Here is a 23,724-nt window from a genome sequence, read left to right on the forward strand (position 1 = left end):
CTTTGAGAGCTAAAACAAATATGAACAAAGCAAAGGAGAAAAAAAAGCCTATAACTAAAACAGCTTAACTACACAAACTTACATTATTTAACAGCTCATTTCCATTAGGTTTCTGTCTTTACGTACTTTTATTTTTAAAAGATATGGAAATAGTAATCTGCTTTAAAATTCATCTCAATATGAGCACATCAAGATTTATGATCTCCTGATGCCCTGTGAGAGAACGTTAAAAACACCGTGTCATTAAGAATACTGAGGTTTCTGTTGGACAGTAGCAACCACTGCTGCTAATAAGGCTACAGCTGACGAAATAAACAAGGAAATATATTTTGTCTGCACCATGAACACTTCAAACCTTTCACACCATTTTCCAGCAAATGGTGTCTCACCCCACAAATGCCAGAGATTGTACATATATTTACTCAAATAAGCCATGTTATTCATAAGTCGACATTTTATAAGGCAGAAACAGAAATATTATTCCAGAAGGAATTGCTTGGCAACAGAAGATCTACGATAAGGACAGAAGGAAGCATTTCTGGATGTGTTCCATCACTTGGTGTTCAGGAAACCAGTTTGTATGACACAAACGATTAGGAAAAATAAGCTGCATGACATTTATTTTGTAATTTTAACATTAATATTTGTAGAAACATTTTATTGTCAGTACAAAAGTTAACAGATTTTAATACTTTTTACCCAATTTAAAAAAAAAAAAAAAACACATAAAACAGTGTAATTTGCATTCATATTGCATGGCCGTATCAGTGTAAGTGTTCTGAAAGTAAAAACACAAGACTTCCGTACAAAGATACAAACAACAGTGATATTTTAGCAGAGGCCAGTGCTATACCTACTGTTATGGAATGGATCAGAAGGAAATACTGGAGTCAGCATGAATTAATCCCTTAAAAAGATGCTGATATTCTATGGCAAATTGTCATTATAAACAACTTCTCTCTTTTTAACATAAGTTACAATAGAGGGATAGTCTAAAATGCAAGAGATCCAGGCCAAAAGATCTGGAACCTATTATCCAACCCAGAGAAGAGAAATCTAGTTAATTTGATGCATGTGCAACTCAGGGTAGAAGCTCAGCTCCTTTTAGAGAAGTACGTTCTGCTATGGTTATAGACAAATTAATGACTTTCTTTGCTTTAGAAACCCATTTTAAGTTTTTCTTTTTTTTTTTTTTTTGTGAAATGATTTTCTTTTTGTCATTGCCTAAAGAGTTAAGTTGTTAAAGTGACAGATATTGAGAATAAAAGACATTCTTGTTAAAGGATTTGGTTCTGATAATAATCATTTGACACTGCAGTTTTTAAACACAAATAAATCAAAAGTTTAATTTCCCCAAATTAGTTATATACTGTAAATATTTCTTTAAAAAAAAAAAAAGATCTGAAAACTAGTAAAGTCTGAGCAATATATCTACTAGTTCTCTGTGCTGCCTGCATAGAAATGCCATTTAAATTACAAAAACACAACAACCCTATAAACGATTAATTGTTTTGTACATTACCAATTAGTTAATAAATTAATGATATACCATTTTCCCTGAAAGCAAAGTATTTTCCACCTTTGGATGGTGAAAATTAAGAAATTCTGTGTAAGAACAGCATTTAGCAAATAGCTGTTAAAAAAAGAGACTAATTTGCTAGGTGGATTGGGACATCCATTTTTAAATCAATACAAAAAATAATTCATTGTAAATATATATAATATATATTTATACATATTTTGAATATATTTACATACATCCAGCACCTATATACTGCATTTGTGCTCTGTAAGTGTGTGCCAACATATATTTTCTCCAAATATTACAAAATAAACAAGAAAGGCAGACACAGAGTTTGCCTCAAGTCCAACTTGTCCATTGTACAAAGTCTGTTGCAGCTTACGGAGAGCCAGAAAATTGAGAGGGATGAGTATCTAGATATAGCTCATAAACATTCTTCTTTGTTGGGAATATTTATTAAAAGTCGCAAATTATGAGATTCTTCTGTAGGATCTGACTGCTTTCCTCCAAGTTTTCTTTTTTTCCTTTTTTGTTCTTCCATATTTCATATGTACAAGCAGAAACATTAAGGTCCTGGAGAAAAGGTTTTGTTTAGTATATGGTAGGTAGCTTGATGTTCTTGTTTCTTTATTCATCTATATGATTCCTTTTCATGTTTTAACACTTCCATTCATGTGTTGGTACTTGGGAAGACAAGGTTCGTAAGGCATTGGATCGGGAGAAAAAACAGAGTCATCACCTGAAGAACACGAACTCCTTGTGTCAGGGTAGCTAGGTGAATACTGCTCGAGAGGTCCACTGAGGTCCAGATACTCCTGCAACAAAATAAATTGCATTTTCAAACAGTGCATAAAGCTGGCAGAAGCGTGTTACTACTGCTCAGACTTGGCTTGATCACACAATGGGTAAAAGAACAGGTTAAAAATGACAGTCATTTCCTTAATGCAGCTGCATTCAAAACTGCCTGTTGCTGAAATATCTAATGAAACAAGGAGCTCAAACAAAGAAAGAAAACACAAACCAATAAGACAGTACTTTTGTGAAGCCCAACATCACCCGCATTAGCCGCGTCAGTGGAATAAACATGCCAACCACATCAAAAGAGGACTTTTCACTTGCAATGATAAAAATGAAATTTCATCCTAAATAGAACCATTTTTCTTTAGCACATGGTAATGATTTGGAGAGGGAAAGATACTTCCAACTTTATATTCCTTTGGTCAGTTTAAATATCTGTTTTATATTCTGTGATATTAAATTTGTGTTTAAACATGTAGTGGCATATGTGCAAAAAAGAATTAAAAGGAAAAGAAAATTAAATTCTCTAGATCTGCCTTCTTTATGCTACATTTTCTTCTGTGTGCGCGCACACGCCTGCATCCAAGAGTAGCCATCACCAAAGCAGTCATTAAAAAGGGAAATAATATCTGCTGAATCCAAGTTCTGGGTTAAGGCTCTTTTGCTAGAAACAACAGTTTTGGCAGGAGAATAAAGTTATTTTTCCCCTTGAAATGTTCCTTCTCTTTCAACTTCTAAAGGCAGCTGCATTCATTTAAATGCAATCTCTTCATTTGCTAAACCGCAAGTTATGATCATACTGACGAGACAAGTCTTCCACCTCAGTCAGTGTTTTATGCTGCTGTGCTTAGGCTTGGGGTAATTTTGTTCTTTGGTTAACATTTTTTTTCCCTCAGTCAGAAATTCAATCATTACCACATTACTCTTTAAATATGGGCACCATTTTAAAAGGGAGGAAAAATACAAGTTTTAAAATGCTCACAAAAACAGTCGGCAGCAAGGGAAAGCAGTTCAGATCGATGATTACTTCTATCTTGCTGCCTGGACATTCAAAGATCCACAAGGCCAATCCTGGCATACATTTATGTATGAGCAGCCCAGTCTTATGTGACAAGAAATGATCGAGCACTTTCTAGACAGACAGAAGAAAGTATTCCAGCATTTAAAGAAACAGCTTTCTCATGGGCTTGCAGACACAGCTTGTCATATCAAAAGGCTTAATTTAATCCAGCTATGAGTTCAGAACTCCAAGTGGGACCCTTATCTCCTCTTCAGCCTCTCCATCTGATGTAAATGGCCACAGTCCCGTAAAGGGGCATACGAAGCCCCCAGCATCAGGATGGTTCCTGGTGCCGATACAAAAACAGCCACGAGGCTGACTCTTGGTGACTTCTACTCATACAGTTCTGGGAAACAGCGGGTGATACTCTGGAAACATGGGGAAGAGGGAAAGATACAGCAGGGTGAAGAGCAAGAGTCTTAAGCAAAAATAATCACTTTCACAAATTCAGTAGATGCTGTTGGGTGACCAGTTTCAGAGTTGATGAGGGTTTTTAAGGCTGATGCTGTACCAACAGTGTCATTTGGTGGGGGGGGGGGGGGGTGCAGCTGTGGAGTGGACAAGCACAAGTACGGTCACACCAAAGCATGAAGGAGCTGCACTTCGGCAAAATTGCAGATTACTCAAAATCCATGGTATCAAAACCGCAAAAGCGCAAAAGAACATGACAAGGTTTCAGGAACATCAAGTGTGCTGCACAGAAAAGTGAAGTCGTTTGCTTTCTTCATCCAGGGTAAACAGGACAAAAACAGTATCTTGAGTTGAAGGCTTAGATATTAGGAAAAAGACTTCAAAAGGTAAAGGTAATGAAACAGAACAAGGGACTGTCACAGGGTGATGCACAAATACAGCACTGGAGATCTTTAAGGACAGGTTACACAAACATGTCAGGGATGACAAACGTATAGTGCATCCTGCTGCACACTGATCAGATGGACCGGATATGTTCCTGAGGTTTTTCCAGTCTGTTTTCCTACGATTCAAGCCCAAAGTAATTTACATAACCTTAAAGGCCTTTTCAGGTTACCTTTGAGATCTTTCCAGGTCTACGAGCAATGCAGAATCGGGAAGGCAAGATGGTTAAACACACAAGAGGAAGAAATATCCTCTCCCAGGCTTAGAATTGCAGCCCAGAGCCTCCCTCTTGAATTCACAAACACAGATCCAGTCCAAGCCACCAAGCACTCTGTGGTGGCAGCCAGCCCACCGCCAACTGCCCTTGTGAAATCGTGTATAAATTAGGCAGGAAAAGATTCAGCTGGTATTGGATGAGGGGAAAACAAACAGTAATGGTACACGAGCTACGGGGCTGGCTCGGTCAGGAGCATGTACTCCTGCCTCATGCCCAAGCCACTGCTGAAGGTGACACTTTTTGGAGTAAGCCTTAAAAACAGAATCCAGATAAATTTATAGCTGCTACTGAAGCCAAAGAATCTATTCAAACAAACATAAGCCTACTACACTCGGCAAATGATGTTCATAGAAAACGGCATCTTCTTACTCAGGTTCTCCTGTCACCTCTGTAGCATATAAGAGGCTTTCCTAAAGCCTCTTAATATAATTTTGTTGTTGTTGTTATTTTCTGACAATTCTGAAAAATCAGAAATTAATGTTGGTGACACGTATAATATGATCCAAACCTTCTTTTCCACTTTTTTTCCCTATATAAAGAAGTGCTGTAGTCATAGCAAATATGAAAAATTTGTTCTGAAATGGTCGAAGAATTTGTTGCAGCGTCTTGTCCCCGTCTCCCATTATCTGTCATTATCATTTGTCAGAAATCACAGGGATTTGTAACACATTTCTGGGACACCAAGATTTTCTCTCATAAAGTATCCACCAAAAGAATCAACATTTCCATTACTTGTGATCTTCCTCAAAGGTGCGTGTGATTTAGCGGTAAGAGAACCGATCCCTGGGTGAATACGCTAATCAGCGTGTTCGTTGCTAAAACTAATAATATTCCAGACCTCTGTAAGAATGCTGTTCAAATGAAACCTTTCTGCATTCATATACCCCAACCTGAAGCAGTGTGAGGCAGGACCTTTGGATAATTGGATGGCTGTTCACACGCTCCCTGCGGGTTCTTCTTCCCTCTGCTGAGAGCTATCTCAGTGAACCTAATTCACTCTCAGACACACAATCTGAAATCTGCCATTGACAATTTCTTCTCTTCTGACCTAGATATCACGGCTGGGAATCAGACTGAGCTGATAAATGAAAAACACCACGAACAACTCTCCGTCACATGAAACTCATGTTAAAGTATAAACACTGCCTCTCAATCTGCCACGTGTATTCCCTTGATAGCGCTACGCTAAATACATCAAAAGATGCAAAGAGAAATAAACAAAAACATTCTAAAGATGTGTTTGTTTTGTTACATAAACCAAGGCATAATGGCAAGAGACCGAGTATTTCATAGGATGCATAGTTTAGCTGCGTGTAACCTCGGAGGACAGCAACAAACAGAACAAGAAAAGAACTTGAGCAGGATTTCATAACTGAATAAATTCCATCTGTCTCCTGAACCGTTCATCCTGATCAGCAGCTTATGGGGGGAAACAATTTACCTACCTCGTTAGTTGTGAGAGTGAGAATCCGATCCAAGTCTTCTACCAACTGTTTAAAAGTTGGTCTCTGTGAAGGCACAGCATGCCAGCAATCTCTCATCATCATATAGCTGTAAGAAATGCACATTTTCTTGGGTTAATTAAAATCACACGTCCTTCTCATAAGCCTTTTCATATGCAGCCAGTGTTCTTCATCACAAGTAAGGCAGTGAGCAGCCCGCAGCCCTCCACATGGACCACTGTCTTTCCCAAAACCATGCAATGCTGTCACTTCCCTTGAAGGTGCATTTCTATTTCTGTATCTCTACTTAGCTCAGTGTCTAAATTTCCTCTTTGTGGACCTGATTCCGTAGTCTTCTGTGACATTTCAATGGTATTAAATTACATGTGCTTAAATATTTTGTCATGTTAGGGATTGCAGCCTTTGTGAAGTGAAGAAATTAAAATGAGGGGGAAAAAAGTAAAAACAGTCAAGGGCTATACTGAAATGTTAGAAAGCGAAAGCACTCTCACACCATCACTAGTAGATAATGCATTTTTAATGCAGTTCCCAAATGCATTTTGTTATGTAAAAAAACAGCTTGATGTAGCTTACACAGGATTAGTGGTGTGTGCGCCATTTGAGAATTTTCATGTTTAATGAAATAAAACAAAAAATAAGGGTTAAAAATACTGACAAAGAGTGGCTTGTAGATGATCCCTTCTGTTTTCAAGGGGATACAGCAGGGTGTGTAAAGAATTGTCCTCTATCAAGATTGCCTGGAGACCTTTCCATGCCATTCCTTTATGTATCTATATACATGCACATATATCTATATGCACAGGTATCCACAATGTCAGAGTCAACAATTCTGAAAACGCTAGGTTCTGCTGGGGGTAACATGAAACATGTGATTGCAGTACGGTTTGCACCCCTCGGTCCTTGTACAGCAAATAAGGGTCCTTACAGTTCATTGGTGCAGTTGGCAGGTTTATCCATTCGGTGCCCTTCTTTCAGCAGCTTAAAAAGTTCCTCCACTGGGATTCCTGGGTAGGGTGATCCTCCTAACGTGAAGATCTCCCACATTAACACACCAAATGACCATCTACAAAACAAAGAGAAAACTGCATTAGTAGATCTGCCTTACTGCTGAAAACAGAGAGGTTTTTGCAATGGATGCAATGACTGTCAAGATCTCTTCAAAAAGCTCTAAGCTTCTCTTCATGCATCTGCTCATCTCTGAATGCCATGAGCGGGACATCAACCTGTAAGCACATCAGGTGCATCAGCAGCACACGGAACAGAGACTGACCCGGGCACATTCTCAAACACATCCTCAGCCTCTGTCTGGTGTGCTCTGAGCACTCGAGTTTCCAGGCCCACTGCAAAGAACTACGTCTTCACAGTTTTAGCTATTTGCAGAACATCCATACTGTTCAGCTGGTTTGCCAGTATGGGGTGGGATATTTTGGAAAAAGCAGGCTGTTCAAAACAAAAGTATCTTGCATTATTCTGCTCTTAAAAAAAAAAAAAAAAAAAGTTATTAATTTTTGTCAGGAAATGAAGGAGGGTTAATTTCAGGCAGTTTTCCTGCCTGCTTGCCACCTCCTCCATGCCTGCCCCGTCACGTCGTGCTGGCAGCCAGGGGCTCTCTGGCAGGCTGCTTTGCCAGGTGAGCACAGCACAAAGCCTGCCCTGGCTCCCGAGCTCCTCTGCAGCTCTGCTAGCTTTGCAGCAGTGTATTTTAGTAAACTGTTTGCACACACTTACAATAATATTATCCTTAGCTGCCTTCAAAGCCACCATGGGGCCAAAAGCCTCCCAGCTCCAGCACTAAAATCCGTGTGCTCGGTGCCTGTTGTGTGCTTCAAGTCCTGAACCAGTGAAGCAGTTTACTTCACATTCACTTAAATATTTTGTCAAGATGTTATTTTAAAGCAAAAGTTTGATCCACCCTTAACGTGTGTATATAGTTTCCTTTATAAATAACATAAAGATGGCAGGAAAAGGCTCAGTAAATGCTTTTCTTAAGGAGAGAACAGCTTGGGAAGAACATCCAAGTTAAAGGAGGAGGAGACACCTCTTATTTTCTCCCCGCTGCTCTTTTCTATTTTAACTCTGTGCTGACTTACATAAGCTTTTACACCTGTGCTGGGATGCATCCAGCCCTTTACGGTTAACAGCTTCTCTCAGAGAAATAAAAAACTTAAGATCTTCATCTGCACTGCATAAAAAAAATACACATCTTAGAGCGTAACGCGTGCAAGCACCGAGGATGGGCCTAGGGAACTTTAATGGGAAGCAGAATAAATCTGAGCTGTTGCATCAGCCAGCTACACCGCACACTTTAAAAGATTCTGGAGCAACAGAGTCCAATGATTTCCTACTACATGTGAAGCACTGCTGGGAAGCAACAACGTCTCTAAAAGCAGGGAAAACTCTTCTGGTAAACCCAGCCTATGTTTTACTGTACCTAGTCTTAGCACAAATTTTGACAAGAAATTTTCAGGATCTTTCTTTACTTTTTTTTTTTTCTTTCTTTCTTTTCTCTCTCTCCCTCCCTCCCTCTCTCTTTTTAACCTGTAGGAAGTGCAGACTATGTCAAAAGCCAAGCAAATTAGATAGACTCTTTGTAGCTGCACATCCGTAAATAAGTTCAAGGGGGGAAACTTCCGCACTGACAGAAGGAGGTTAGCATTTTCCACCTTTCATGTGCTTTGAAGCTGGGCAGATTAGTAACAGAGCACTGGTTAGCAGTCTACCATAAAATCCTCACTTTCTAAGGGCAAGTCCTGTTCCATCTATTAATATGTGAAACAGAATGAAAACACTTAAAGGTAAAGGACAGCAGGGAAATACATTTTCAAAATATCCCAAACTTTAACAAATACAAACCAGCTTCCCCACCTGCCCCCCAAAAAGCACTCAAATAAAACTACTTACACATCACTTTGATGCGTGTAAACTCTGTCAAACAGAGCTTCTGGAGCCATCCACTTTACTGGAAGTCGTCCCTGTACATTTGGAGGGGAAGGGAAAAAAAAGTAAAATTGAAGCAATTTGCCGGATGATTTCAACACTGATTTTTTTTTAAAATATTAATCAGTTCTCAGGGATCGGTTTACTGATGCAAACAGTTTACCTTTAAAACTTTCAGGGAAAAAAGAATCAAATCAAACGGGCAAAAAAGAGCAGATAATTAAGGAAAATGGATATAACGCTGACGATAAAATTAAAAACACTGAAAGCTCCAAAAATGTTCCCATACTGTTTGCAAGTAGAATCATAGGATAAGCAGATCAAAGTGGAAAAATCATTCCATTCCATTCCACATTAAAGTACAACACACTAAACCTCTGAAAAACAAGAAGCTGACCATTCAACCCAAAAATTTCATTTTCCTTTCCACTTTCTGTAGTGGCCCAAAGCTTGCAGCCACAACTACCTGTTGCTTTGTAAAAAAACTCTGCTCAGGGCCCAAGAGTCGCACCAAATTTGATATGAAGTGGGTTCAAATTTCCTCCAGCACCAACAAACTCATACCTGGTTTCTCTGCCTTTTGGAATGATGCAGACAGATATTACCATTAAAATGCCATTAATAGCTGACTGCTTATTTTTCATAGATGAACCACATAAGATGATTAATTAGTATTTTGTATAAATACTATTTACTATTAACAAAGTCTGAAGAACTGAAAGAGTTCTGCAAAGTTCCCATCTGAAACTTTGTCTCCTTGATTTGGTACAGGTTAAACAATAGTTAAAAGGTTAAAAATAGTCACAGAGGGGGGAAGTAAAAATCCATTTTCTCAGCCTCTAGTCCCACTTTGATACTACTGCCATAAGTATTTTTACAGCAAGTACAGCATTACCACACATAAATAGGATTTTTATTACAGTTACTACTATCACTGTTTATACATAGTTTTTCAAGATCCAAGAGCTGGTGCAAAACAAGCTGGAATCAATTTTCCACTTATTTCAAGTGATTGAAGGCACGGACACAGAAAATTAATACTTATATTCTAGCAATTATAATAAATCATAAAAAATAAAGCCTATTTGTTTATCTTTTAACTATCCATCACTGTAGGAGAGGGACAGAAATGCTTATGTCCTTGATCCCTGTTTTCTGTCTGTGATTAAAAGTGAGTCTGCCAGGCAAGAAGCCCATTAAGATTATAACCATAGTTTTAAAGTGAAACATTGAAAGAAACACTTGTTTCCAGAGATAAGAAAACCATCCACTTACATTAGTAGTCTTTTTATAATAATCTATATTGTTGATGTCTCTGGCTAAACCAAAGTCTGCTATTTTCATGACATTGTTTTCAGTTACCAAAACATTTCTCGCAGCTAGGTCTCGATGGATACACTGGAAGGAAAGAAAGACAAGACAAAAATGCCCACTGAAATAAACTGTTGTAAAAAAAGTAATTATTTCTACACCATAACCATGTCTCCTTTACGGATTTTAACCCAAATGCCAAGGTGTGAATGCCACATTTACTATAAGCGCATGCAATAAGTATGTTGTAGTTACTCCACTGCAACCCATCCACGTCCATCCAAGTGCTTCCAGGTGGAACAACTGACCAAAAGTCTCTTTAAAAAGCCTCATTTTTAAAGCCTCGTATTTTGCTAAAGCTTTTGGGTGGCGATCCAAAATGTTTCAAGCTGTTTGAGATCCACTTTTTATTACACATACCCAGGTACAGGTACTGTAGCATTTTCATTAGTTTCTTCTTTTAAATTATATTCGATCAACAGGGTTAAAACCTGATAGTCTGGGTAAGTGCAACCATTTTTATTATGAAAGATCTTAATAAGATATATATCTGCAGTATATAATTTAAAGCCAGATGTCTAGGGTGTGTATATTTACTTCAACCATGAGACTACAACAATTTCATTTTGAAAAAAAAAAATACAATATGCGCTGGACTGTTTGCTTTTTAAACAGCTCTGATACTGAAAGCAAAACCAGTATCTGCTCAGATTTTTTCCTTCATGTCAGCATTATCCTGAAAACTTGCAACTGATATTCCTGACACTGAAAGGAAGTTGTGACTGCTCTACGTATTACTCCTGTTTTAGCAGCTTTATTAGGGTTCATACAGGGTGGCACAGCAGGGGCATGGTGAGGAACATTGCATTTGGAGTCCTCCCAGGACATTTCACTTCTTTTCAAGTTAAATAGCCTTTTCTCTCTTTTTTTTTTTTTTCCCTCATCAATTTTGGTTTATTCTTTGTGTTCTCCTCATTTCAGGATGTGCACAGACATGCTGGACTGAACCACTACAAGAAGAAAACAAAAAAACAAACAATCTGAAAAAAACCCACCACAACATTTTACAACACTCAGTGTTTTTCTCACATTATACCTTGCCCCAGCAATTTTCTGAGATCTCTCATCCTGTATGGGGGTAAAATGAGTCTGCAAAGTTTCTGGTCCTCACTGGGACAGCCTAGGGCAGATGTCAGGAAAAAACTGCTTCATCAGTGCCTTCACGTACATAGGACCAGACAACAGCACATGCTTTCAGTGTCAAATCAGGCTTCTAATTCAGCGTCAACAATGCTACGGCAGCAGATATAACACCGGCCAGGCTTCCTGCTTCCCTATCCCTGTTCTCAAACCCTACAAGAACATGCTCCAAGACACTAGAAACAAAATGCACTTGCCCAAATACAAGAACATACACATCCTCTGAGATGCCAAGGTATCTTGCCAATACTGCCAGATGTGGCAAAGGATCTAGAGCACATCTTCCTGTTCCAGAACGGCAGGCTGTGGGCAGAGCATCTCAAACAGCATGCAGCATTTCTGCATGAGTCCAAGAAGTGAACCAAACACCCATATCTTCTCTCGGGGGTATCTCTGCTTTCTCATACCCCGCAATTTTGCAAGCGAGTCTCCTCCCGTCTTCAGAATGGTGCCATTATTGATTGCCATGTCTGGCAGGTTTCACAGCCAGCTTTCTGGCCCCAGTGATTTGCTGTCTTTTTTCAACGGTCTGGGTGAGCGTCTGCATCTTAAGTTTCCCTGTGGCTCTTGCACTGTACTGGCATGTCAGACAGGACACATCAACAGAATTTTAAAAAGCATCCATCCACCTTAGAAACAATATCCCACTTGCAATGTACAATTGCTTGTACGGCAAAAACTGGAGTAGGCACCCACGTATCTCTTTCACATATTAAAATTATATTCTGAGAGGATACTCTATGTGGGTTTTGTTCTTTTTCAAAAGTGTCAGTGAGCCATTTATTAGATTGAAATAACAAGAACACTGGCCTTCTCACAGTTCCTGCACGCTGGAAATACCGTGAGAAGACCAGCTCTCTTATTATTCCAGCTCAGTAAATGGATCCCTAAGGGGAAAAGAAATAGAGAAATACAAACAGAAATGGTGGGATATCTGAAGAACTGGAATGCACAGTTTTTCTATGTGCTGCCTTTGTTTTCCTTCTTCCCCGTGCCTTGTGCAATGCCTTACATTTTGTCAAGTTCAGCACAGCACTCATCAGGTGTTTTTGCAAAGGAACTGGACCACAGATGAAATGATTCTGCCATGTGCATTTGTGTAAGTGTACACCTTCTTGCAGTGTCCTTCAACAGCACTTCAGAGCTTCTCAAGATTTTCCAGAAAGATATTTTTTCCCTTTCACAACAACTTTTTTTTCCCTTGGGACATGGCTTATTGCCAGGCAAATGTTTCACTAATCTTAGGAAGAGATACCCTAAGGTGCTTTACCTAAAACAATACTCACGCTTACTCTACTAGAGGGGCTTGTCCTGGGGTCACACGTCTCCACGTTTACCTTACTGCACTAAGAATTAGTTTCCAAACAAAGGAATAAATGCAAAATTGGACTTTCTCCTCACCCTCAAACTCTAAAAGTGCAGAAAAACAATAAAAACTCATGACTCTACACCGCAGGACTGGAGGCTCACAGTCAGCTCTACTCTGCGGTTAAAAACAGCCCCGTACTTGCGAGTGGACTCAACTGGAAATTGGTATAAGTCCCACTAACCTTGCAGGGGATGCTTAGCATCAACATCTGATGCTCTGGTTTAGACTGGGTCCGAACTCAACCTAGGGTACGTGTGGTTGCCTGCCCACCAAGCCACAGCATGCTTACACGGGCATACAGGGCTAGCTAAGGTTCCATAACTGTAATTTAATCAAGGTACTGGTTGAAAAAACTGTTTGAAGAAAAGCTGAAGTAATAAGTGTCTAGGGACATGACAGGATAAATAAACTCTTTTGACAAGCTTTTAATCCTGACAAAGGCCAGCTTCAAGTACAGTGCATAACTTACAGTGACTAGTTCACTCCACTTATTTTTGCCTCTTCTGTTCACAATTTCTGCCCAGGCACCTTGTGATCTTCTGCACTCTGCCTATTATCATTCTGTAAACCCTTTCAGTAACTGAATTAATTTATTTTACATCATTGTATGAGCCTATTTGATAGGTCTGATTGCAAACAGAATACAAACGATGCCTTACTGTCTCATGGGTGGAGTAATGTGACTTGTATAACCAAGTGATTACCTGTGCTTATGAACTCAAAGTGCAGATAGATATGCAATATTTACTTTAAATGATTGATTCCAGACCTCATTTTAGCAATGTTGTTAAACACTGGTATAAAACTAAGCATATGAATTTTCCCACCGATCTTCTGTATGGATTATGCAACCTGTTTGAGAAAGGTCCTTCTCCCTGCAAATTCTTGACCATAAGCAACATGGGAACAAAACCAAACTTAAAAACAAATATGCACCAAGTACTTTGCACGCTATTTACTGAGTTCTACCTACTTTTTGTGATGCCAAATACTCCATGCCTCTTGCCAGCTGGTAAGTGCAGGATACCAAGTCCTTGAATGTCATCTGTTCCTCTGGCACCCTGTTAATATCAAAGGAATACTCCATCCCAGGGGGGCGGCGTGCTCGCAGGTACTCACGCAGGTTTCCTTTTGAAGCATATTCTACAATCACGTAGAGCGGACCTTTGGGTAAACAGAGAAGTGGAAAAACTGGGGTAAGGTCAAAAGGTAAAACGATTTTCTGTAAAAAATCTTCCAGTGTTCTATAAAAAAAATGAACTGGATTAAGAAATGTTTAACTGCAAAACCAGTAAGCACAACTTGAATGAAAAGGAAGTCCAGAGTTTGCTAAGTGGCTGGCCAAAGCTACATACATAGCAGGATAGTGGCAGAGCTACAATTAGCAACTGAAGGCACCTTAATCCTGACCCACTCAGCATCTATTCCCTCCAGACCATGCCATGAAAAGCAGACATTTCCAGACGCAAAATATCACTAGATCTCAAACAAGGTGAAAGTGTTACATTAAATTTTCTCATTTCCAGATTTTTCATGCCTTTCTGCATGACTTTATTTACATTACATAATTACAGTTTAACAAAAACACTGTGGTCTACAGAGAGTAAAATTACTCATTTCAAATTCGAGGGACACAAAAGCAGAACTGACAGTTCAGAATGACAGATGTGGGTAAAGCCACTGTAAAATGTCATTTTTCCCTACAGCAAGGGATTAGAGTTTTCATATGATATAGTACCCTTTCTCATATTAAAGCTGCAAATATAATGAGACACAGAAGTTAAAATATCGCTGCTAAGCTAGGGAAATATCTAAAAATCCCATCACGGCATGACTGTTTCCTTAAAAACTCTTGAAAAATGATGATTAATGAGTTTCAGAGACCTGCGTGAAAGTTCTGGCTTACTTTCTTTACTCTACTCACCATCCTGCGTACAGGCGCCAAGAAGATTGATGATATTTTTATGCTTTCCAATCATCTTCATCATCTCCATCTCTGATACCAGGTCCGATAGATCCTTTTCTGTAGCATCATCTGTACAAGACACAGGTGCAGTTCATATTTTCTATTGTGCCAGCTTCTCTAAGGCTCACCAGCTGCTATGAAGTGTGTGCTTCAAAATGTAGAATATGCGATCTGTTTCCTAGTATACATTGTGCATTATACAAAGTCATGTGTTATGTCCTAATGAAAAATCTCTGCCTCTTTGATGGACTGACTGCCTCTTCAGTCATATGTTAAGAGTCAGTAATACATGACATAAAAATGCTGTCTTTAACTATCAACCCTTAATAATCATGCCTTTCCTAAAAGCTTTATAATTAAATTCAAAGCAAAAAGACCCCAACCATCTACTCTAGGATCTACGCAAGGACTGCTGCTGCGATTAACTCAGCTAAAAGCAGGGAGACCCACACGATGCCAATACATCCAAATACTCGCGGCTAAAGATAAACAGGCTGTCAAGAGCCCAGATTTACACCGCAAACCACCGAAGGCTGAGGTCAGCTATGTGCACTCTGACCCCCCTACAATGACAGAGCTCAGATGCCGCAAAGGAAACTTTTCATGGCTAAAAGCAGCCTCGGACCCTGCTCGGCCAATATTCTTACCTTTCAGCATCTTCACGGCCACAGTCACTGCTTCTTTCGGCCGGTCTTTGTCAATCCCCACCGCTTCAGCCATGACCACTTGCCCAAAGCAGCCTTCCCCCAGGGGTTTACCCAGCGTCAGCCTGGAGGTGTAAACAGGAGATTAACACACAGCATCTGGGGCAGGGGCGCAGGCAGTGAAATTCCAGAGCTAAATATAAAAACCTTTCAACAACTTGCTGCAGCACGAAGCCCTTATCATATGGAACTAATGAGACGCCCGGCGCACATCGGCTTTCACACGCGCTGCGGTCTGTTTTCTTAGGGACAGAGCAGGGAGCGTCTAATACAGACGGATCAGTTGCTAAACCCAGCTTTTAAGCTGCCCTCCTGCTTGTAAAGGGAGAGGCCATACTCAATGGCTAGCTGGAGGGATGCACTGCTTGCAGGGGAAGAGCTTGCACAGAGCATCGGGCTGCAGCCAAAACTCAGGCTGCAGGAACAGCCAGCAGCACCCCAGCCTCTCGTGTCGTCGTGGCCCATTTTCTTCTTTCTATGCAGACCGCAAGGAGATGGGAGAAAGGCTTCTTTGTGCACGCTGCCATGTGTTTGCTGTCAGGCAGCTGGTGGTTTATATGGCAAAGGGTGGTATCAAAACCAGGTGGATGTTTTAGGTATTACTAACTCCTGTGATACAACAGCACAGGGATGAAACAGTCGAACATACTTCCAGATAGCCTAATTTTAGCTCAGAATTCATATCCTTGCTTTCTGTTTGGGCATGTGGGCCACGCACATTTGCCTAACGATGTCCTGTGCCGAAGGCATCAGGCAGGGCAGCGACAGCAGTGACAGCAGTGCAGCAGCAGCACTGGGGCTCAGCTGCAGGCAGTTATCGCACAGTTATCACCCCGCTCCTCTCCCCAAAGCTGAGGAGGAGGCCAGGCAGCCTTCTTGGGGGAAAGAGGAGGGAGGACGATGGTGAGCAGGGAAATGAGGCCAGGATGGGCACGCAGGGAGGGGTTTGTCCCCGGGGGATGCTGCTGTGAAGGCACTTGGCAGGGCTCGGCGTCCCCTACACACCGCCTTCTCCGCATCCACCCCGTCCACAGCAAGATCGCTCTTCTTACATCTTCACGCATTTCCCCAGCACTTTGATCCTTTAAGGGGCGAGACGGGAGCCTTTATCCGCCCACAGCTGGCTCTGGTACAGTCTGTTTCTTGGCTGCAGGCTCGCTGCTGCCACGGCTGTCACGGCTGAGGGTAGCAGAAGACACCTCCTCCCTGCAGCACCCGGGCTCTGCTCAGAGTGGGAAGCAGACGGGGGGAAAGTGAAGCCCCGTTATCATCCTGTGTCGATGTAAGGACCCTTTGAAGAGGAGCAGTCACTAACTGGGCCAGCTGCCTACGCCACTCCACTTTGTGGAGCACATCCCTGGTTGCAAAGCTCAGCTATAACAGACAGAGACTTCAATCCCAACTTGAGGAGGATAAAAAGATAAAATACAACAAAAACTTCAGAGCCTCTAGGCAAGATCTTTTTTGTTCCAGCACAACGCTCACAGGCCAGATTCTGTCTCCTTTTGCCGCAAAGAATATTGTTTAGCTCCAGAAGCAGTGCTGAAGCAGATGTCACAGAGAATGCTGAGTGAACTTGATCCAGTTAACATTATCCGGTGCTGGGGCCAGATTTGGACAAGCATTTTCGTACCCAAGTTCTTACGGTCGTAGCTTCCCATGGTCAAAAGCAGGATTCACAGATACGACGTAGGTAGGGGCTGGTTGCCAAAAGCATGGACTTCTGTCCTCGCCCATGAATCCCAGGGGGTTGTCGTACCATCAGCAGAAGGCTGTTAGACTGGGGCTAAGTGGTTTGCAAACCCTCCTTGCTTATCTGCTCGGGCAAGAGATAGAGAAGCAAAGGGCGCTTCCTCCCCAGGGCAGCCCACAGATGCTTTGTCAAGCACGGTCTCAGCCGTGGTGAGAACTCCTCAATCTGTTTTGGATTGGTTTCTAAAGCAAACGCTGGTTTAAAAAGGTGCAAAGACTGAAGGGCAGCATATGCTATGCTGAGGTCATCCTGCACTTTATCCAGAACTGAAATTGAATTTAGGATCTTGGCAGAGAACAAACATTTGCATTGGAAACTGGTTAATTTATGTGCTATTGCCCTGCTAGGACTGAAGTAACAAACCCCTCATTGTGTGCCTCTTGCCCCCCAACCTAATAAACTGCCTCTAAATAGCCTCCTTTCATTGGAAATCTGCTCCACCTACATTTGTGCTGAATGTCGGTTTTTAATGTTTAGCACTCTAAAATTTTCCGCATTTAGTGTATCCCCCAAGGGTATGGGCTGACAGAAGTATGTATACAGGCCCCCACTGTTGACTAGAATCCTGCAGGTGGCAATTACTGCATTTTGCACTAATTTTCAGCTACATAATTAAAATAATTTCCAGAACAGTTGTCAGGAGGTTCAAAATTATGGCTCTGCTATCCAAAAGTTACAGTGCTGAGCTTTCAAAGAAAACTGTTCATGATAAAAGGTGTTAGTTTCTCAAATCCACCTAAAGACTTCTTAAAATTAGTATCAGATTTCATATATAATCCTGGCTCTACCTGTATTACTATTATCTATTTTACAGGCCAACTTTATATTAAGCAATATGATCATAGCTCTGATTATTCAGCAGCTCATTTTGTATGTTATTCAACAGACTTCAAAGAATTATTTAGCCCTGTTAATTTAAATGTATCAAAATTCAGTACATTCTGCTTGCAACCTAATACTTTTAAACCACAGAAATTGTACACACAATTACATAATATGCAAAATTCCCCACTAAATCAAAAATGATCACCATTAATACAGGTTAATACTAAAGCAACAGAAAATCCTTTCCATAAGGTCTAAGTGAAAGAAAAGGTTGTCTAATTCCATATTCTAGACTTTCTCTATCTCCTACTTGACACTGTATTACATATTTTATAAACATTATACCAAACTAAAAAACATGGTTTAATGCACAGAGGTAATGCTTGGGCAAATCTGCCCTTTAACTATGGTTGTACACTGATATCTCTCCCAGCCTAGATCGTATATATTTTTAAATAAAATTTCAGATTCACTCCTAAATGAAGAGTTAGATTTCAGCAAAGTATCTGAAAGCCTTTAAGAAATCAGAAAATAAATCAGAGCAACAGGCAGAGGAAATTCTACTTCCATGTAAAAAAATAATAATTCAGATAATTGAATTGGATCTTGATCTTCAGAGAAGGTTCAGGTAACTGAAATTCACTTTCAGCTAAAGAAACCCTGAGAGACATTGGGAAAGAAGCTCCCTCTCATACTGCGTCATGTTGTATAGATGCACGTAGGTAGCACTAAGGGAAACAGGCTACATACTTATCTCTCGGAAACTCCCATTTCGGGTCTTCTGGCAATTCATATTCCGAGACTCCTGCCAGCATTGGGGCATCAGCAGTAGAGGAGAGGCGAGTAGTTATCCTCACCAGAGGCGTGTTGGAGTTCATGGAGGAGCTCGAGTCGGCTGACACCTGTTGTTGCAATGCAAGATACAAAAAACAAAAAGAGGCAGAGATGTAATCTTGGACCAAAAGCTGAAAAACAGCAGTACATGAAAACTGAGCCAGCTAAGAACAGTGGTATTAGGGACTGAACCTCCTGTCTTGTTTGTAGTGGACTGTTCTCCTACATTTACGCTTCCCTGTAAGCACAAAACTGACTGCAATTGCTGCCCTGACTGTCAGTCTGTCCCATAGGCTGAAAACCATTGAATGAAATTTTAAAATACATTCACTCAGAATGGAATTTAAATGTATGCTTCTTACAATTTATCTTATTTTTATTTTTAATCAAGTGAGTATTTACAGCACCACACTCAATGGGCAGCTTCTACTGTGAGCAGAGGTTACCAATAAGCTCTCTTCTACTCATTTCTAGCTTCCCTTGTCATCATTTCTTTTTCCAAATCAGTACAAAATTTAGTATTTTTAGGTGTTGCTATTAAAGTAAAATTTTCATTTTTTTAACTAAAAAATGGCATTTTTGCAAAGGCTCCTTCCATTTTTTCCACCAGTGCCAGTGACCAAGGTCACATGTTACTGTGAAGAAAATGTAGGATATTCCTTCACATGTTTTCTAAACATTTAACATTGAAAGCATCAAAAAGCCATCGCAACAGTTAGGGGTACTTCAGTTTTCAATGAACTCCATTCTTAAGCAAAGATTCTGCAAGTGAGGCAGAAAAGAGCTCATAAAAAAACATTTCATGTCCAACACTTCAAAATGTAATTCACTTTGAGTACAATTTGTCATTGTCCTTAACAGAAATACATTTTCCTTAGAGCATCAAAGGATAATAAAATAGGTAATAAAGAAATAATGATAGCTGCTTTGAAAGCAGAGCTATTCCGTCCACGTAACAAAATTCTGTTGGTGAAAATGGTGCGTCGTCCATAAGGTTCTTCTCTTAAACCTGCAAACAGCCTGCTGTCTGCAAAAATGCATACCAAAAATGCTTGTATTGCCACCATGTCCCCTATTGTAAGAGTAAATCCTCCTCCTCTCTTCAGAGGCCATGCCAAGGCTGTAACTGGTGGCCGTGGTGGGACAAAAGTCACGTCGCAATGCAGTCGCTGGTACCCATCCTCACATCAGGTGGCAGAAGATACTTCTCGTCCAGCGTCGTCAGGACCCTTCCCAAGCTGGAAGCCTAGAGCATCGGTATAACCACCCCTCTTGACCTTTCTCCTTGTCATCTGGAGTCAACCTTCACACCAAGTTTGCTTATGTAAAGTGTCACCGGGTCACAATTTTGTTTCAGAGGTCTTAGAGCTAGATAATAAAGGCTGTTATTGGCAAACAGATCCTAATAGCATTAAAGTGCAAGTCAGTGATATACAGTGATACGAACACAAAATCCTCTTGTCTCTGTGACACCTGGTAATTTAAGGGAGCACGAAGTTGCACTCACGTCCAACTAACAATTACAAGCCACCGAGTTACTCGAGCTTCTTAGCATGGGGCTGAAAGGCTTTTGCAACCACATCGTGCTCTTACACAACGCATTTTGACAAGACGAGGTTATGGCTCTCAAATTTCTCATCAAGGTTTTGACAAACTTTCGGCTTAGACGTCTTTTACCGGGTAGACAACTTCAAGCCCATCCCAAAAAACAGGTTTGGGTTCTTGGCACATTTTTCTTAGGCCACAGATTAAGACTGGAAAGGGGTTTCATAAGGAACAAAGTGTTAAGGACTGCTTTCAAAAGATTAACTTTGGTAACCAGTTCTGCAGCTGACTGACAGACTTTCCTTGACACCAGAAACTCCACCTTCTGCTTGCATCGAGATGTACGTCTAGGAACAAGCAAGTCCAACCGCACAAATAAAGCTTCCATTCAAACACGAGAGCTGGACCGCCTTCCCCCTCGCCCATCGCACTGTCGTTAGCATTAGTGTTTGCTTTCTGCAAATATAAGTACCTGGCACATTCCTCTAGTGTAATAAATACAGTGACCACTTGGGATACAAACAGAAAACAGCTATTAATGCAGACTACGTAGCCATAAATAAACCAGTAAATGAATGCTGAACGGAGCCCTTAGAGAGGGGCACTGCTGTGCCCAGCCCACGGAGGAACACACCTGCTGATGCTGAGTTGCTTGCTCAGAGCTGTACGGCAAGTCAGCAGGAGAACCAGGCCCACAGTCACATTTTTACTTACTTTTTCCCCTCATTTTCATGATAAAAATGATGCTGAATGAAATGAACCAGCCCAGCACCAAGAAATGTACAAATCTCCACATTGTGACAACTCCTCTCTCCCTGAAGTCCAGTTTTCTCCTATTTCTGATTTCAATTTTTTCATCTTTCTCACAGCAAAGATGCTGCTAATTCTCTACAACCACTTCCTCCATATTTCCAAAATCCACCCACTGTTCTCCAGCCATTCTACCAAGATTTTTTATTCAATATTTATATTTTAGACATCACGTTCACGTTCTTGTCTTCCTTTGTCATCATAGACATTGTTTTTGTGGGACAATATGAAGGCATGGAAGTGAAACTGCAAAATTTAGATGATACCCCTTGGGCATCAGAAATGGACCAAAATGTTCTGGGGTCTTTTTCTTCAAGAACTCTATTTTTATTAGACATTGTTCAGATCTCTGCAAAAGCTCCATCTTTCCACTAGCTCTTACACTCACAACTCAGCAACCTTAGAGTAGTAAAAACTGGTAAATGTAAACATGCAATAAACCGAAATACTCCAGTGATGCATTTCAAACACAGAAGTTAAATAATAATAATGCTATAGTAAAATAAATGAAAGATTTTGCCAGTTTCCCTTTCAACACAATTGAACGTGTTTACTTCACACAATAAATGGACAATTGGCTGGAGAGGCTGCAGCTAACCAAAGTGCATTAACTTGTAGAGGAATGATGAGAAATCCAGAGGAACTACTCAGTGTCTGGGAGAATTAAAATGGACTGCACTCCCAGGGAATATTCTTCTGATTGACTAACTGGAGCAGTGCAAGTGGTTACAGGAGCTGAAGGGCTATAAAAGTCTGCTCCAGAGAAGACTAAGCCAACCCAGGCTGGACTTCAGTTGGAGGAGATTCTCTGTTTTCAAATGGCCTTTTCCCTTTTATGCAATAGTAAAGAATTAACCTTTGAACTCATCCTTTAAGCATCTCCTTTCATTGCTTTAGAGTGCACTATAAAACAATGAGGAAAGCCCTACATATTCGAAGGTCAGTAGACGTGGTCAACTTTAATCTGCATGTGTACACACAAGGAGTAGTGTGTAGAAAGCCTTTTTCCAGCCTGCAACTTTTCCCCTTTCTACCTGCAGCACCACCCTCCAGGCCCTTACCACGCAGGTTCAAAAAGCAGTGATGGTCCTGCGAGGAACCTCCTTCTCCTTGGTTTCAAGTATGTGAGTGCTTTTTTCTGGTTTCAATGCAACAATTCAAGGCACATAGGACTCAGGGGTAACAAAGGTCATACTGAGATTTTGGAGCAAGCTTGTAATTATACGAGGCCAATATACAGGCCCCGGGCCACTTTTGGGTCTACAAGGTGCCATAAAGCAGCAGGTAGAAATTTGGGCAAAATGCACAACCTTCTTGGGCAATTCCCCAGCCCACCAAAACATGCTGCTACGTTGGGACGTGACAAAGGAACAAAGCAGACCTGGGACAGAGAAGCAAGGGTTCACCTTGATACGGGTGAATGAGCCATCTTCATGCTCTACTCACTGCATTGGTAATGCCTGTTTTAAGCGATGACGCTACACTGAGGAGACATTTTGGGAGCTTGATTAAAGCAAGAAAGGCATAAGTCAGCTCGACACAAGCAGAATACTGAACGGACTGCTGTGCTATATGTTACCCCCAACAAAAAGGTAGTTCTCCACCATAAAATGTTTCTTGTGTGCTTCCTTTTCACTTCTAGGAGGTCAGAACCAAGAAGAATATCAGCTTCAGACAGATCCTCAACACCATTCTTGGGCTTTGGAAGGAGAAAGGCCCTCTGTCTCCGAACCTCATGTACCAACGCATTGTTATATCCCCATTTTAACTGTATATTTGTTCTTCAGCCAACATGCTGTATTTAATCAGCTTTGAGATAATACTTTGCAAGCATTTCTAAGCAGTGGAGCATTTAAAACTTAAATGAATCTTTAAATGCCATGTGGCAAAATCAGCTGCAGAGCAGTGTGTAATTGTCTGTAATTGATTATGAAGGGTGTTTTCCTCCCCTGATGATTTATACCATATCCTGAAGCTTAGATCTGTCAGTTCTGGCACTCATGCTGTGAGATTTTAGCAGCCATGCAGTGATTTCCTATAATTGTCAGTCTTTTTGAAGGCTCTGCTATAAAAGTTAATATGAAGTCATATGCATATATGTATATAAATATAATTGATAAGCAATGCAATTAGCTGTTGATAGAAATGACCCATCTCAGCGACACGATCTAGGAAAATATAAGGTAAATTCACTAGATGGAATGTAAGGATTCATGATGCAAGTACTTGCACTTAAAAACACTTGCACATGCACAATCCTTTCATGAAAAGATTTCTTTTCAAAGGACTTACATAACAGCAATATAACAAAGAGTACAACTAGGCAAGTCAACAGTTTCTATATAGAGAAACCCAAGGATAAAGCAAGAAACTAAAGTATGTATTGCAGTAAATTCCTTGCAACACCTCCTACTACAAGTTATCTATTAATCTTTGTATTTCAGAGGCTATTCCTCGAAACGAACGATACTTTTACAGCTCAACACTACATGTAA

General features: G+C 40.6%; 1 protein-coding gene across 4 annotated transcripts in view; it reads right to left on the bottom strand.

Moving 5' to 3' along the window:
• Window positions 1-417: 417 nt before the first annotated feature.
• Window positions 418-23,724, bottom strand: part of FGFR2 (fibroblast growth factor receptor 2) — an 83,119-nt gene continuing 59,812 nt past the window's right edge. For 2 of the 4 annotated variants that reach the window (XM_083843730.1, XM_083843729.1), the window contains 9 exons: window positions 18,791-18,942; window positions 15,406-15,527; window positions 14,717-14,827; window positions 13,766-13,956; window positions 10,188-10,310; window positions 8,877-8,947; window positions 6,901-7,038; window positions 5,958-6,063; window positions 418-2,337 (listed from right to left, as the gene is read on the bottom strand). In XM_083843730.1, the coding sequence (XP_083699856.1) occupies window positions 2,173-2,337; window positions 5,958-6,063; window positions 6,901-7,038; window positions 8,877-8,947; window positions 10,188-10,310; window positions 13,766-13,956; window positions 14,717-14,827; window positions 15,406-15,527; window positions 18,791-18,942 (1,179 nt within the window). In that variant the 3' untranslated portion in view covers window positions 418-2,172. The remainder of the gene's footprint in view (window positions 2,338-5,957; window positions 6,064-6,900; window positions 7,039-8,876; window positions 8,948-10,187; window positions 10,311-13,765; window positions 13,957-14,716; window positions 14,828-15,405; window positions 15,528-18,790; window positions 18,943-23,724) is intronic. The other 2 variants (XM_083843728.1, XM_083843727.1) reach the window with 1 other exon arrangement.

This window comes from Anser anser (genome assembly GCF_964211835.1).
Source record: "Anser anser genome assembly, chromosome: 7".
Taxonomy (NCBI): domain Eukaryota; kingdom Metazoa; phylum Chordata; class Aves; order Anseriformes; family Anatidae; genus Anser; species Anser anser.